General features: G+C 41.2%; 2 protein-coding genes across 2 annotated transcripts in view; both read right to left on the bottom strand.

Annotated features, from left to right (window-relative positions):
* LOC127651300 (transportin-2) overlaps positions 1–14,985 on the bottom strand; it is a 76,838-nt gene extending 61,853 nt beyond the window's left edge. Inside the window, exon 1 of the mRNA XM_052137080.1 lies at positions 14,974–14,985. The gene's annotated coding sequence lies outside the window, so the exon portion shown is untranslated. The remainder of the gene's footprint in view (positions 1–14,973) is intronic.
* triobpa (TRIO and F-actin binding protein a) overlaps positions 130–17,526 on the bottom strand; it is a 20,947-nt gene continuing 3,550 nt past the window's right edge. Inside the window, exons 3-16 of the mRNA XM_052137077.1 lie at positions 16,271–17,526; positions 14,515–14,680; positions 13,008–13,088; positions 12,226–12,282; positions 11,848–11,916; positions 9,260–9,349; positions 9,071–9,180; positions 7,393–7,846; positions 4,855–5,083; positions 4,457–4,550; positions 2,661–2,820; positions 2,325–2,438; positions 1,247–1,333; positions 130–390 (exon numbers count right to left, since the gene is read on the bottom strand). The exon at positions 16,271–17,526 is cut by the window's right edge and continues 170 nt beyond it. Of these exons, the coding sequence (XP_051993037.1) occupies positions 229–390; positions 1,247–1,333; positions 2,325–2,438; positions 2,661–2,820; positions 4,457–4,550; positions 4,855–5,083; positions 7,393–7,846; positions 9,071–9,180; positions 9,260–9,349; positions 11,848–11,916; positions 12,226–12,282; positions 13,008–13,088; positions 14,515–14,680; positions 16,271–17,526 (3,129 nt within the window). The 3' untranslated portion in view covers positions 130–228. The remainder of the gene's footprint in view (positions 391–1,246; positions 1,334–2,324; positions 2,439–2,660; positions 2,821–4,456; positions 4,551–4,854; positions 5,084–7,392; positions 7,847–9,070; positions 9,181–9,259; positions 9,350–11,847; positions 11,917–12,225; positions 12,283–13,007; positions 13,089–14,514; positions 14,681–16,270) is intronic.

The raw sequence follows: 17,526 nt of genomic DNA on the forward strand, positions 1-17,526 counted from the left end.
TCACATTACATTCTGATTCACACACTTGTTATGATGTACAAAATACTTTTACAGCCCACAAACGCAACTCCAAACACAGGAAAGAGTTTTTATTGTACTTAAATATTCCAGTCATTAAATTCAAATTCAGCATCATTGATGTTTCTAACAAATTCGTAAACAAGACCCTAGTGAGGGGCAAAAACCAATGCATCTTCATGGTGCACAAGTGCAATCCTTTTCACGTTCTCATTGGTCAGTGCTGTTGCCTAGGAGATGCTCCTCCTCCAGAGCAGAATTGGTGAGATTGAGGTGTTTTTTAAGAGAACTGATTTCTCGCTCACTGCGGCCCTTTAGTTCATTTAGCTCCACATACACCTCCTTATAGCGCTCGCTCAACGCCTCATTCTCCTACAGAGACAGAGAACACCTGGTAATATCTATCTTACTATTATAAACAATCGATATTTCTATTATTGACAGCCAAACCTTGATCTAGGCTAGTTTTCCTCGCATACACCGGTCAGCCACAACATTAAAACCACCTGCCTAATATTGTGTAGGTCCCCCTCGTGCCACGAACACTGCGCCAACCTGCATCTCAGAATGGCATTGAAATAATATCCTTCTCAGCACAATTGTACAGAGTGGTTATCCGAGTTACTGTAGACTTTATCAGTTCAAACCAGTCTGGCCATTCTCTGTTGACCTCATCAACAAGCCGTTTCCATCCACTGAACTGCCGCTCACTGGATGTTTTTTGTTTTTGGGCACCATTCTGAGTAAATTCTAGAGACGGTTGTGTGTGAAAATCCCAGAAATACTCAAACCAGCCCATCTGACACCGACAATCATGCCACTGTCAGTCATGCCATGTGATATATTTATCAAATTTTTCCCCATTCTGATGGTTGATGTGAACATTAACTGAAACTCCTGACCTGTATCTGCATGATTTTATGCACTGCTACCACACGATTGGCTGATTAGATAATCGCATGGGTGATTGTTGGTGTCAGACGGGCTGGTTTGAGTAGTTCTGGGATTTTCACACACAACAGTCTCTAGAATTTACTCCGAATGCTGCCAAAAACCTACACAATATTAGGCAGGTGGTTTTAATGTTGTGGCTGATCCAGGTGTGTGTGATATAGTATATATATATATATATATATATATATATATATATATATATATATATATATATATATAAAAACAAGGCAACAGATGAACATGCTTAAAGACTAAGAGCCCACCAAGTTTGTACCTTAGTAAGACTTTGAACCTCTTTCTTTAGACAGCTGATTTCCTGGTGTAGATATTCCACCTCGCCCTCCTTCACTTGCAAAAACACCTGCAGACGGGCAGTCCAAAAGACATTTCAACAGTGTTTTGCTGTGTAAACATTTGTCTACTTTTAAATAGTTACTATGCATGCACTATTTATGAGCTCATATAAAATAAGATCCTACTCGGGAATATTTCTGACCTTTTAAAAATAGATTTGTCACACTGGAGGTGAAAATCATGTCCGGTTACAGCACATAAATTATATTTTCCCTTATACATTAATATATGTTTGAAACTAAAATCTAAAGTCCATGTCCAGGTTAATTGTACACTTCCTAACACAATCATAGGCCCACGCTGACGTCACCATTAATCATTTACAAATGCAATACATTATCCTACAGTAAGCTGAACACAATTAAATGTTAAGGATTTATTCATTTAAGATATTATGAAACACATGGTTATTTAAAATGCAATTCTGGCAAAAAAAAAACTAAAACTAAACTCTGAATATTTACTAATAATTACTGGAGAAGTTATATTCCGTCCAGAGTTTTCCGTCTCTCACCGCGGTAGCGTTTAACCGCCACAGAAGCACCGGTCAATCACAGGAGATGCCCCGCCCCCTGATGACGTCACTGCTCTTCAGGGTTCGCTACAAGTTAAGCTCGATCGCCAGCATTTGTGGCTTAATATTGATTACCACAAAAACAAATTCGACTCGCCCCACATTCATTAAAAAAAGCTTATGTAGCTAATGAAGTCATGTGACAACAAATGCGTATTATTTTTGGAAACATCATTTTTTGCATAATGCATACAGTATTGTATACAAGTATACACTATGCAGAAGGTGCTAGTATACATTGCAAACATAGCCACAACCTCCTCCTACTTTATTTAACATACTGTACCTCTAAATCAAATTTTAAAGAATATACTTATATTGTAATGAAATGCATCACATACTGTATATCCACATATACGTGACTGATCTTTACGTGGCAGTGGGTGTTTTCAATTAATCTATGGGTCAAAGGTCAGTGTCTCACCTCTAATTCTGAAGTGCTCATTTGGTAGCCACCTAGGGGCACAACTCCTGACCTTTGACCTGTGATGAAGGACCGCATGAGACTTATCTCCTCGGTCAGACACACCTGTAGTTCCTGCGTGAAGAGGAAACGATATTCTGACATCCAAACAAAAGCCACACATGAAGGCTTGATATCTCAACAGTGTGATAATAATGGCACTCATTCTGACTGGCAGAGGGAAACTGATCCTGGATCAGGGAATAAGACTCTCACCAACACAGACACTTTTCTAAGAACAATAACAGGATGCTGCCTGCGGAGGTTGCTAGAAAGAAACCCAGCATGCTGGTTAACCTGGTTCTCCCTGTGGAGCTGCTCCATCTCTCTCTCCTTCTGTTGGATCGCTCCGTCTCTCTCTTCAGTGCTGGTGTGGATGCGGTTGAGCTCCACACACTGTTGTGAGTAACGCTCGGACTGATTGTCTAACTCACGCTGCAGAGAAACAGACTTGCTCCTGAAACACAAAGACATGCATTGATTCACTGAATAACTGCAGATGGATTGATGACTGATTCATTTGTTGACTAACTGATTGACTGATCAATTGATTAAGCCATCAACTGATTCCCTCAGTGGAATAACAAACTGTCAATCAAGCATCTGCCACTTTTCTTGGTCCTGAGAGAAGGGGGTGGGACAGATGATCAATACTGAACCGTACTAAGCGATTCATTAACACATTCAATACTCCCATGAGAACTATATTCAGTTTCACTGTGGCATTTCCTGGCACACATTGTTTAGATGTTTAAAGAACTAAAGTCTGTTTCAAACCGGCTACATAAGAGTTGACGAATAAACCATCAACGAAATGGTAAATGGTCTGCATTTTATATAGCGCATTTTTAACCTTAGCGGTATTCAAAGCGATGCCATGCAAGGTGCTAGCCTGCCATGGGGAGCAACTTGGGGTTCAGTGTCTTGCCCAAGACACTGGGCATGTGGAGTCATGTGTGCCAGTGATTAGTAGACATCATGCTCTGCCACCTGAGACACAGCCGACCCACAACTGATATAATGATTCCAATTGATAATAATTCAAAAGAACTGACTCGTAAGAGTCAATCATTCGGGAATCGGACTACACTAGTCGTGCTGTGTGTTTCATGCTTTAGATTCAAAAGAACCGAATCATTAGAGTCAATTGTTTGGGAATCGGACTACACTAGTCATGCTGTGTGTTTCGTGCTTTAGATTCAAAAGAACCGAATCATTAGAGTCATTTGTTTGGGAATCGGACTACACTAGTCATGCTGTGTGTTTCGTGCTTTAGATTCAAAAGAACCGAATCATTAGAGTCAATTGTTTGGGAATCGGACTACACTAGTCGTGCTGTGTGTTTCATGCTTTAGATTCAAAAGAACCGAATCATTAGAGTCAATTGTTTGGGAATCGGACTACACTAGTCATGCTGTGTGTTTCGTGCTTTAGATTAAAAAGAACCGAATCATTAGAGTCAATTGTTTGGGAATCGGACTACACTAGTCATGCTGTGTGTTTCATGCTTTAGATTAAAAAGAACCGGATCATTAGAGTCAACTGTTTGGGAATCGGACTACACTAGTCATGCTGTGTGTTTCGTGCTTTAGATTAAAAAGAACCGGATCATTAGAGTCAATTGTTTGGGAATCGGACTACACTAGTCATGCTGTGTGTTTCGTGCTTTAGATTCAAAAGAACCGGATCATTAGAGTCAATTGTTTGGGAATCGGACTACACTAGTCATGCTGTGTGTTTCGTGCTTTAGATTCAAAAGAACCGGATCATTAGAGTCAATTGTTTGGGAATCGGACTACACTAGTCATGCTGTGTGTTTCGTGCTTTAGATTCAAAAGAACCGAATCATTAGAGTCAACTGTTTGGGAATCGGACTACACTAGTCATGCTGTGTGTTTCATGCTTTAGATTCAAAAGAACCGAATCATTAGAGTCAATCGTTCGGGAATCGGGCTACACTAGTCGTGTGTTTTGCGCTGCTGATTTCCTGATCCATATCAGGTCCTGTCCACCCTCTTCTCTCAATAAAAGCAGAAAAAAGCTCAAAATAAAATGAAAAATTGAGTGTGATCTGGTAAAATGTATAAACGTACAGTTGTTGTCTGATGGAGGGGTCTGTTTGTTCTTCTCCATGTCCCTTTAGTCTCTCCATCTCCTCCCGATGAGCTTTCCTCAGAGCCTCCACAGCTGAAAGAAAAGAGGGAAGATGATTTTTATATTATTGTAAAGCATTTATACATCACAGTAGTAGTTGAACTGCCTCTAATTTATTCAGATTTAAATAATAATAATAAAAAATAAAAAACACCATTGAGAATAAAGCAAATTACAAACAAAAAAACGGTAATGGTCCTAAAATAGGACTTTCTTTTGATTTTTTTTCTTTATAAGATGATTAGCAGATGTCATTTTGATTGTGTGATTTGCTTTACAAAAGATCTTAAACAGACATCTCAGAGATGTAGGTGTGCACTCAGTGTTTCATATTGACCTTGAACAGTACTCTGTGCCTCCTCCTGCAGCAGTCTCTGTTTGTCTCTCTCCATCTCTCTGCGTTCTCTCTCGTGCTCATTGTGTATCTCCTGCAGTCTCTCTCTGTGCTCTCGCTCCATCTGCTCCAGTCTAACAGTGCAGGGCGCGTCAGGACCACAGAGACCCGGGACACCAGCCGACACACGACCCTGGCGAAGAGTCTCGATCTGCTGCCTCAGAGACAGAACCTGAAACACGTGTTGCTTTTAAAGACAAGTGAAGGCAACATAGAGATGTGAGGAATAAGAGATCATCTGATCACAAGGGAAAATTTAAGCCGTCCTCCTCACTCAAAATAACAAACAAACCAAAATTTGTTTAATTTTGTTAAAACAAATTCTACAATTGAATATGATGGATTTCTTTTATTTTTATTGAAATGTGTAAATCTTAAAAATTTGCACATTTTTTTTTTGAGTGATGTTTTCTTAAAACCCACAGAACTTACAAAGGTTCATCTATAGCATCACAGAACTTACAAAGCTTACTGTATGACACCATAAGGACTCAAAACTTCAGTGGCATCAGAGGTTTCATATGACAACATAGAAGTTAAAACGTTGTCCTTTGGCATTATATAAACGTAAATTTTTAATTACATCATAGAAACTTAACCCTTGTGCGTCAATTTAAAAAAGTTACTCAGAGGTCCTTTGAAGACAAAAATGTCACGTCAAAAAACTACCATAAAAATATTATATATTAATATTATTTTCCACTTTCAATTAGTTAATTTTTTTAACCAACTTCAGTCCTGATCATAACTACCAAATATTCATTCATTTTCAGGATTTAACCCTTTAAATGCCAGTTTGTTTACATAATGCCACTGTTGTTTTACACACACACACACACACACACACACACACACACACACACACACACACACACACCACACACACACACACACACACACACACACACACACACACACACACATAAATGTAGTGTTTCCATGTTTTATGGGGACTTTCCATAGACATAATGGTTTTTATACTGTACAAACTTTATATTCTATCCCCTAAACCTAACCCTACCCTAAACCTAACCCTACCCTAAACCTAACCCTCACAGAAAACTTTCTGCATTTTTACATTTTCAAAAAACATAATTTAGTATGATTTATAAGCTGTTTTCCTCATGGGGACCGACAAAATGTCCCCACAAGGTCAAACATTTCGGGTTTTACTGTCCTTATGGGGACATTTGGTCCCCACAAAGTGATAAATACACGCTCACACACACACACACACACACACACACACACACACACACACACACACACACACACACACACACACTTTTAGCTGCATCATTTATTCAGTTGGACTGCAGGTGTCTATAATACAGCAAACAGAAAATAGGGAAAAGTATGTATTTGCTCCACAGGCTAAACATGAGAGAAATGGCGCCATCTGGTGAAAAATATATAAAAATGTAACTTTTGAAGTCAGGGCTCCTGAATAAAAGCACAATATCATATAATTCACAATGTTATGCTTTAGTGGCACCAGGATCAACTATTGCATATTTAATGTGTTTCAACAGGGACATTTTTGTCCTGAGGGTCCTGAGTGTAACTATTTTGTGTACACAGTGTATTATAGATGTTTTATAAGAACTGAGGTTGACATATCAAAATTCCCCCAAAAATACACACCTTTGGCAAAATGTATGCCGTTTGCATTAACAGCCAAAATGATTGAAAAAACTAAAATTAAAAAGACAAAAATGTCCCGAAGGTCGCACAAGGGTTAATAAGATCCTATGACAGCAAAGGAACATAAACCATAATACCACAACATACACATACTATGATATTTAAAGGGTTCTCCAACTGACCCTTCTCTACGCCCCGCCATAAAAGCGGGTTTTCATCGAAATAATCCCCAAAAAATGTAAAACATTGTTGCTGGGTCATGAAACGAGGATACGCGCAGTGTTTTTTGTTCTTTAAAAAAAAGAAAACTTTATATAAATGTAGAGAAGAGCATGCTATGGATTAAAGTGTGTCATTCCTCCTTCCCAAATGAGGAAACCTACAAATCCTCAAAGGTAAATGAAAGTTAACAACCTAACATTAATTCATTTACGTATTGATTCAGGTCTTATTAAAGGTGATAATAAATAAAGAGTTCACAGCATCAAAGTGAGTGTTTTATGAGTTCTGCAGGTCTGCGCAGTTTTCAGTAAAATTACTGTGTAATTTAGCAATTTCTTTAACAAAAAACATCCAATAAATATGCCCTGCAATGCCACTCTTCCTTCCAGCCCACATAATAATAATATCATTCCGTTAATGAGAATATTTAGCCAAAAACCGTGTCTTCACGGAAATCTCCCATTCATTCCTATCGGGAATTCTGAGAGAGAGAGAGAGAGAGAGCGACTGTAACCAAGGGGGGCGGGGCTAAGTGAAGGGTCAATTGCCTCATAGGAATATTAAATAGTTTAAAAGTATAACGGGCTGGGTATTGATACATATCAAGTCGGTCACCTCTCGTTGAAGCAGCTCATTGGTCGCTTGTGGATTCTGGGATCCAACCCGCGACAGCGACCTCAGCTCTCCAAATGGTAGCTGCTCAAAGTCCACCCACTTCCTCTCGATGTCCGGCCCTATTGGAGCTTCAGGAACCTCTGGCCGGGTCAGAACGACTGAACTTACAGCACCTTTCTTTAACTCCACCTTATCCCAGGGGTCCTCCCCCTCTTTGTCTGACACTCCCTCCTGTAACCACTTGGTCCGGTCCTCCAGGCGTCTCTCGTGTTCTCTGTCACGGCCCTCACCCGCCTCCCTTCGATTAGTTAACGGTGTGGACGTCATTTCTGGTTCAACGTGACATTGACGAGTGACATCATACCCCGGGTCATGCTGATGTGGGGGTGATGAGGAGGTTCGAGATGGTGCATTTGAGTTCTCTCTATCACTGATATCACCATTGTCTGGGTGTCTGAAAACAGAAGGACAAATCAACTTCCTGATTCCAAGATAAGAGGAACCTGAGTCAAACATGACAATATTGAGCATCATTCATTTAGAAAACCGAACATATTTGTGCATATGTTGTTTATCCCTTTCAGAAGATCTTAACGAAGATAAACATTTTTATTAAAAGTAACTGTTCACCAAAAAATGTAAGTTCTCTCATCATTTACTCGCCCTCATGCCATCCCAGATGTGCACGACTTAGTTTTGTCAGCAGAACACAAATGAAGATTTTTAGAAGAATATCTCAGCTCTGTAGGTCCAAACAATGCAAGTGAATGGTGACTGAAACGTTGAAGCTCCAAAAACCACATAAAGGCTGCATACAAGTAACCAATACGACTCCAGTGGTTTAATCCATGTCTTCTGAAGTGCTATGATAAGTATCGGTGAGAAACAGATCCATATTTAAGACCTTTTTTACTATAAATTCTCCTTCCTGCCCAGTAGGTGGCGATATGCATGAAGAATGTGAATCGCCAAAAAAGAAAGAACATTTAGGAGAGAAGAGCACTCAGGAGGGCTGTTTGAAAGTGGAGATTAATAGTGAAATAGGATTTAAATATTGATCCATTTCTCATCCACATCTATCATATCACTTCGAAGACATGGATTAAACCACTGGAGTATTGATTATTTTTAGGCTACCTTTCTGTGGTTTTTGGATCTTCAAAGTTCTGGTCACCATTCACTTGCATTGTATGGACCAACAGAGCTGAAATATTCTTCTAAAAATCTTAATTTGTGTTCTACAGAAGAAAAAGTCACACATCTGGGATGGCACGAGGGTGAGTAAATGATGAGAGAATTTTCATTTTTGGGTGAACTACCCCTTTAAGTCATTTAATATACAATGGCCCCAAAAACAATTAAAAATGTCTGCATTAAGTAACAAAATATTAAAGATAGAATAAGTGCAAGTTTAAGCAAAACATTACACACAAAAAATCGCGCCTCTGGATCAAACCCTTCTCTGCACTCCCCGACATTCACTGTGACCAAATCAACATTTCTATTATTTTAAGTAGAATTAAAGGAAATATTAAGAGTGGAAACAGGAAATCGGATGGGAAAAAGAATGGGACAAAAGGTGGGCCAACTGGGGTGCAAATAGCTGCACTGTGTGGCAGATGCTATTTACACTGGGGTGCAAACAGACACTCTGTTTTTAAATCAAGTGCTATCATACTGGACGCTTTCAGCTGAATTCCTGAAGGAAATTCTTCTACTCAGGATGTCGATCCAGTTCCTCCTGATTCTGGAGGTCATGGCGGACAGAGTCACCAGTCCATCACGCATCTGTAAACACAACAGATCCATTTTATTCAGATCAGTCACAGAGGCTTCAGTTTTGTTTTTGTTTTTGGCTTCCTCTTACGTGCAGTTGAAGTCCATAGTTCTTGTCGGCATCAAATTCCTCCACTCTCAGACAGTGATGTAAATAAATCTCACCACCTGCCTCATCACTCTATCGAGGCACAAAAAAAAAGATTACGTTTTTTTCCATATAACCATAAAATAGAATCTAAAATGTGTAAAGATGTAGAAAAGTAATAATATTACACTGATCAGCCACAACGTTAAAACCACTGACAGCTGAAGTGAATAACACTGATTATATTGTTACAATGGCAGCTGTCAAGGGGTTGGATATATTAGGCAGCAAGTGAACCGTCAGTTCTTGAATTTGGAGGATCTGAGTGACTTTGACAAGGGTGTAATTGTGATGTCTAGATGACTGGGTCAGAGCATCTCCAAAACAGCAGGTCTTGTGGGGTGTTCCCAGTATGCAGTGATTAGTACCTACCAAAAGTGGTTCAAGGAAGGACAACTGGTGAACCGCCGTCAGGTCATGTTCGCCCAAGGCTCATTGATGCATGTGGGGAGCGAAGGCTAGCCGGTCTGGTCCGATCTCACAGAAGAGCTTCTGTTGCACTAATACATGACAGAAATGTGTCAGAACACACACAGCATCACAGCTTGCTGCGTACGGGACTGCGGAGCTGCAGACCAGTCAGAGTGCCCATGCTGACCCCTGTCCACAGCCGAAAGTGCATATAATGGGCACGTGAGCATCAGAACTGGACTATGGAGCAATGGAAGAAGGTGGCCTGATCTGATGAATCACGTTTTCTTTTAGATCATGTGGACGGCCGGGTGCGTGTGCGTTGTTTACCTGGGGAAGAGATGGCAGCAGGATGCACTATGGGAAGAAGGCAGGCCGGCGGAGGCCGTGTGATGCTCTGGGCAATGTTCTTCTGGGAAACCTCCAGTCCTGGCATTCATGTGGACGTTACTTTGACACGTACCACCTACCTAAAGATCGTTGAAGACCACGTACACCCCTTCATGGCAATGGTATTCCCTGATGGCAGTGCCCTCTTTCAGCAGGATAATGTGCCCTGCCACTCTGCAAAAATGGTTCAGGAACTGTTTGAGGAGCATGACAAAGAGTTCAAGGTGTTGACTTGGCCTCCAAATTCCCCAGATCTCAATCCGATTGAGCATCTATGGGATGTGCTGGACCAACATGTCTGATCGATGGAGGCCCCACCTCGCAACTTACAGGACTTCAAGGATCTGCTGTTAACATCTTGGTGCCAGATCCCACAGGACACCTTCAGAGGTCTTGTGGAGTCCATGCCTCGACGGGTCAGAGCTGTTTTGGTGGCACGAGGACCTACACGATACTAGGCAGGTGGTTTTAATGTTGTGGCTGATCGGTGTATGATAAGACCTTAGCTAATAATGTAATCGTGTGTGTGTTTTGATTATTGTTATGTTAAAGGGACAGTTCACCCAAAAGTGATCTGTTGTCAGTCAGTCACCCTTACAACATCTCAAACTCGAATGACTTTCTTTCTTCAGCAGAACACAAATAACGATATTTTGAAAGGATGTATGAAGTGTTTTTATCCATATAATGCAAGTCAATGGGGTGCACAATTTTAAGCTCCAAAAAGGACGTAAAGACAACCTATATAGGACTGGGTGATATGGCAAAGATCAAGAAGTTTTCTCCATTTAGGATTTAATCCTATAAAGTGTGTCATCGTGTTCAACGGACATTTGCCTTGGCCTAAAACTCTTTACATCCACTGAAAGTCTTTCTCTCCAGTGTCCAAAAATTAGCGGACGTGCTATTGATCATGAAAACACATTTAACTTAATAGTACATAAACAACAATGGTGTTGATGTCAGCGTTTTGTTCAGTCGATAGCCGTATTGCATTGTCGGCGATGTCTCTTTCGGTACACATATGAGCCGTATAGCTAGCTAGCGGCTATCTAGCCTTATTACTGGTTTACATGATAGTAGGGCTAGGTATAGCTGCTAACCAACTAATGCTTCCTGATTGGCTGATTTGATGACATACTGTAAATTCACAAGTTTGTTTGCCCACATCATTTTAAGCTATTAAGGTTAAACTTGTTTGGCTTGCTATCCACATTGGAGGGGCTCGAGAAAGCAGCTGCAACTCGAGCTCTGAAGTTCCCTACGGGACTGTAAATAGGAGATGATTACGTGGGGAAAGATGCCAAGGGCAAAGGTGGAGTTCGGGAGGTGGAGGGATGCTGGAAACAGCTGAGACCGAAGAGAGCTAAACAGATGCGTATACACTCTGGCTGCTAATTGAAAGGTTCATTTCAGTTAGCTAGTTGTGTGTGTGTAACTCTTCCGAACTGTTTGCATTTTTACCGACACACATTTGATTGTCAAGATGTAGAACATAGGCTGAATATCGAAGATTACTCATAAAATGTATCACCCAGATAAAGTTGAGTGGTTTAATCCATGTCTTCTGAAGCGATACGATAGCTTTGGGTGAGAAACAATAAAGACCACAATTAAAGTCCTTAGTCAATATAATTCGTGTACCACAAGAAAGAAAGGCATACGAGTTTGAGGGTGACAAAATGATGAGAGAATGATCATTTATGGGTGGAATATATCTTTAAGCTCACCTCTTCAGCCTCAGAGTCTCTATAGTATCTCAGTCCTGAGTCAGCGATCACAAACCAATACTTCCTCCACTACACACACACACACACACACACACACACACACACACACACACACACACACACACGCAATGAGGAACATATAGTTCTCTGTTATGCATTCACACAAATAGTGCAAAGATACATGCACATAAATATCTTGCATTTCTTTGTAAAACTTTAGGCTATTACACTATTACGTGAAAGATACTTTCTTATAGCTTTCCATTAGAAATTGAGCACAATATTAAATTCCTATTCAGATAGTCTTTAGAAGTAAATATTTCTTAAAAGTCATGAAAATTATTATTATTAATAATAATAATAACTGAAACTCATTACCTCTTCATCTTCATCCAGCATACACAGCCATCCCTTTTGATAGGTCAGAGGGTCACGCTGTAAGGAAACCGAATCAGTTGCATTAAAAATTTAACCCAGGATAGAGTCAACTTGATATCAGTATGAATCATTCCATGCAGCAGTACATGACGTGTTCTTCATCTGACGTTCTAGAACGCCGTAATCCAGAGCGCGAGACATTCCATTCACATTCCACAGCAGAACTCGCACCCCGCGCGCGCGCTGTCAGCACGAGCGCTTCACTAGTTACGCAAGTATTTAACCAACCACTCGCACAAACGGACATTTCGACAACTTACCGACATGGGCATCCGGTTGTTTGCATGAAAGAGGGAAGAAACGGCTAGGTTATAATTGCACAATTTTCTCTACAAAAACCGTGGATACCATCTTTGAGCAGAAAAGCGACACTTTCAGTCGATCATGTGGCTGTACGCTTCCGAGAAGTTTGGCTGTTTGTGTTATTAACACTGTCATGAACTGTAGCTTTAATCAGCGTATTTTAGGCTTTGAATACTAACCTCAGGGGCGTAGATTCCGCGGGAATGGGGGAGAGGACCCCCCCCATTATTTATACCATTATCAATGGTACGTATAAGCCAATATAACCAATGCTCAAGCCAAATCTACACCCTTGACCTATCTAGCACGAGATAAAAAGTGTCTATCTACAAGCTCAAAAGTGCATTTTCATCCGTTCAGTGGATGGAGACACAAAGTGTTTGTATTGTGAGTTCAGTAAAATATAGTTTAGTTTATACCTGCATCTGTGTGGTCTGTGCTGAACTTCTGTGTCCTCCATTTCTAGTCCTACTATTCTCTTCATGGAAGTTACTGGAACCCTGAGAAAATGTGGAGAAAGTTGCTAGCTCAGTAAGATATCATCTACATGCAGTAGTAATAAATATAATAGATTTGCTTTGCACATTCAAAAGGCATTGCCACAAATGCTAGGGAAGGGTTGTAATGATGTTGCTATGCTGTTGCTAAGGTGTTTGAGTGGTTTCTAGGGTATTGCAAGGTGGTTGCTAAGGTGTTCTGGGTGGTTGCCAGGTGGTTACCAGTGTTGTGTGTAACCTAATTACAAAGTAATTAACTACTGTAGTCTAATTACAGGGTTTCCACACGTTCCGGGAAAAATAACATGCATGGAAAGAAACAGTTGAATGCGCAATTAATTACATTAAAATTTTGTTTTCAGTTTATTAAAGTTTTAATGAGTTAATTTTATTAGGCAACATTTTTATAATACATATTTATTAAACTGTCAAATACAGAATTCAGAAGAAAAAAAATCCAATAACCACAATATACATCAGGACCGTTTATGTGTATTTGCTTGTTGGACGGGAGGCCGAGGTCACGGGTACGGACTGTGGTTGCCTGTTGGGCGCATAAAATGTCCTGGATATTCCCTGGAAAATTGGGCCTTGAAAAGAGTTGGAACCCTAAAATACTTTTTAGTACAAAAATCCTTGTAATCAGATTACCATTACTAATATATATCTAGAGATGGGCATTTCGAGTACTTTTTGTAGTCGAATATTCTCTAAAACATGGAAAAATGAGTAATAGCTAATCATTGGTGACCAAGGCCATTTATGTGCACAGATGAATTAGGGAAATGAGGAGGTGCAAAGGCCCTTCATGAAAAGGGGGTACAATTTCATAAAAAAGAAGAAAGTAAATAAAGAGAAATATAGAGGTATTTGAAAAATCTCTTTTTCTTGGGAAGTCAGTCCACACGGAGGCCGTCTTTGGAACGCTCCCGGGCAGTCTGGGCAGATATTTTTCTATGTAAACAAGCGGCACGAAAGTGCAGCTCCTATCTACAGTACTCGAATAGGGAAAGACCGAAATCTCCAAGACGGTTGGTCAAGATTACGATCAAAGAACATGTTTCAAATCAGCAGTAAATCTGTCTACAATGGTGTCATAAATTGTGGTTATTTGCTCGGATCATGCTAAAAATGCATCTAAATTCTTTAGTTGATTGACAGACGAACTCTCTATTTAAAAGCTGATTGGCTCTTCTACCTGCTGTGAGGAGGGACTTGCTTTTCAACATCCGTTGGCTGTTTGCCGTTGCAATCACTCCCATTAATTTACATAGAACTTCTCCGTCTCTGCTAAATAGTCTCTGTATATAGCGAGTATTGGTGGGGGGTTGCGCCAATAGGAATCTCGCCTTAGTTACCAAAATGGTCAGAAATGGCCCTGTTTGTGACATTGTGTGAAGGAAGTGTCAAACTTTGTAAACTGAGGCACCTGTATATGGCCCGATGCAGTGCTGCTGGTTATTGATGGCCCTCCCATCTCTTTATCTAGACGTCTGCGTTCTTTCTCTCTGCGGTCTCTTCCTCGCTCTCTTTCTCTCCCTCTGACTCGCTCCTCTGAAACCTCACGCTCATAGCCATGTCTCTCATCCCTGTAGCTTTAACAAAAGAATAAAGCAAACATCACTGACATGGTACTGATAAATAAAGCAAGGTGCCAGGAGTGACTGTAGAGCAGTGGTTCTCAACTGGTCGATCACAACACAATAATGGTTGGGTCTGTTGGCAAGTCTGTTCTGATTCATTTTAATGTTTGATTTTAAGGACAAACCATTTTAAATTGTTTTGATTTTCTCCCCAAATTGGAACGCGCAATTCCCAATGCACATTAAGTGACTTGCCTCAATCCGGGTGGCGGAGGATGAATCTCGGTTGCCTCCGCGTCTGAGACCGTCAATCCGCGCATCTTATCACATGACTTGTTAATAAGCGCGTTACCGCGGAGACATAGCGCAAGTGGAGGCTTCACGCTATCTCTGTGGAATCCACACACAACTCACCACGTGCCCCACCGAGAGCGAGAACCACATTATAGCGACCACGACGAGGTTACCCCATGAGACTCTACCCACCCTAGTAACCGGGCCAATTTGGTTGCTTAGGCGACCTGGCTTGGAGTCACTCAGCCACCCTGTATTCGAACTCGCGACTCCAGGGTTGGTAGTCAGCGTCAATACTCGCTGAGCGACCCAGACCCCAAAGCCAAACCATTTTTAAAAAACAACTGTCGTTGGATTTCTTAGGGGCTATTCGCACCAAACCTGTTTTTTGCATCAATAAAATATATATATTTTTAATTTGTTTTCATGTGCTAAACTGGGCGGTTTAGGCCAATGGTCTTTGACCATTGCACCATGTCTTGCTGTTTTTCTTTTAGGGTTTCGAGCAGGAGCATCATGTTTATTAGACGCCGTATCAAGTTTAAAAGAATGTGTCGAGACACCCGCGTTCTGCATTTTGTTGCGCTGCTACTATTTTATTTTAGCGCTAGAACATGTTAAGTCTAAATGCCCCCCTTATTCTCCCAGAACAGGTCTGCTTCCACTTGAGAGCCGATCGAAATTATAACTTCCCTTACAAAGATGTCCCTGCGCAACATTTTACACAGTATGTTTTTACTATTAGGTTATATATGTAAATATTTATTGTTCCAACATTACACATCATTGTAAACATTATGGTAAGTGTTGCTATATTGCAAATACTAACAACGTTAACTATTAATAGGCTAACTATTCCCATTTTGCTAACAATTTTCCCATCTCACAGTTTTACTCATACACAAAGTCAACCCTAAAGGCCATAGTATACTTTGGGTTTCCGCATGCTGAAACGTCTCTACGTTGAAACTTTTTAGACACGCGGACAGTCCTAAGCAAATACCGCCTGCTACTGAATGTACTAAAGAGTATCACAAAGCCGTCGTAGTGCGCATGCGTCGAATGATACTTCTTAACCCATCCCTTACAGTTGGGTGCTCTACCAAAGATTTGAGAATCAGTTTGATCGAGTCATTTAAACGAATCAGTTCAAAAGAACATTAGATATCACTATAATCAGTGTCTTTATGACATCACACGCTGGCTTTGATGTAACAATCAGAAGTTGTTTAAAGATACAGTACAATTAGTCAAATTCAGAGTAGTCAAACCACACACGATAGCCAGTTTTGGGGGCTTCCTTCTAACCTGTGCTGATTGTCACGGCGTGGGCTTTGGCTCTGCGGTCTCCTTCTCACTACTATTGCTTCTTCTTCCTCAGGATACAGTTTAGGCCGAGGAATATCCGCTATTATCACGTAGTCCTCTATGGTCATCTCTGGCACTGCGGGTTGGCTCTCAGATCTGGGGTTCTCTGACAGAATTATTGCCTCCAAGCCCCGCCTGATGTTGCTTCTGCTCCTATCAGGAACGGACTTCTTCGTCTCAGCAATTAAGGCTCTGGAGTTGGCGAAATCAATGGGATCTAACTGCTTATGACTCCGCCTTTTTTGGTTGATGTTAGGTGTTGATGTAGGAGAGGCGGGGCTTAGAGGGGAGTGGGTGAAGCTTTGTGATTGACAGCAATCAGATCCGGATTGTTTGTCTGAGGTGTCTGAGAATGCTGCATCCCTGTCAGATTTATGATTCGAGTGTATTTTAGGGGTGCTATGACCATGGTTATTACAATCTCGATAAGGGGTCGAGGCACCAGGGCTGTTATAGCCAGTGTTACAACCACCATTTCTACTGTTGCGACTATTTCGACCACTATTCCGACTGACGTGACTTGTTTTATGCGAGACGTGGTTGTCATCATAGTAGCCTCCGTTTGGAGAGAAATCCCGACTGTTACAGCCAGTATTGGGGCCACTTTTTCGGCTGTTGCGAACACTGTTGCGACTACTATGGTTGCATTCGTTATAATCACCATCTGTTTCCACTTCCGAATTCAACCGATTTGACCAGCCATGCCGGTCCTCTGAAGCATCTGACTCGGCCGAACTGGCAATCGATTTGAGGTTCTTATACAACTTTTTGGAATCTAAACTATGCCTGTAGGATCTCTGGGAGGGGCTTATTTTGTGGGAGGGGCTAAACGAATCAGCATATTTGTTTGTCCCAGAGCTTCTCGAAGGTGAGGTGGTGCGGGAGACGACAGAATCTCGTCTTCGTGAAGGTGTACATTTCCCAGAGGCCTGTTTGGAGGAAGACGTTCGGTGACCATGCCTGGTGGAACCTCGGCGATGGGATGAACTACGGGATTCCGCTCGCCTTTGGGGTGATACGTTCATAGATCTTGGACTCCCAGAGCGAGGGCTTGAGAGAGATTGGTTGTCGCAACGTCTGAAATTTGAATAGGGCATGTATCGTTGGGGAGAGAGGCCGCTCATCGCCTCATCGCTAAGATTGTCAGAGCGCCTCCTGTTGGACGGGAGGCCCAGGTCACGGGTTCGGAAGGGGAT

This window comes from Xyrauchen texanus, chromosome 11, assembly GCF_025860055.1.
Source record: "Xyrauchen texanus isolate HMW12.3.18 chromosome 11, RBS_HiC_50CHRs, whole genome shotgun sequence".
NCBI classification, from domain to species: Eukaryota; Metazoa; Chordata; class Actinopteri; order Cypriniformes; family Catostomidae; genus Xyrauchen; species Xyrauchen texanus.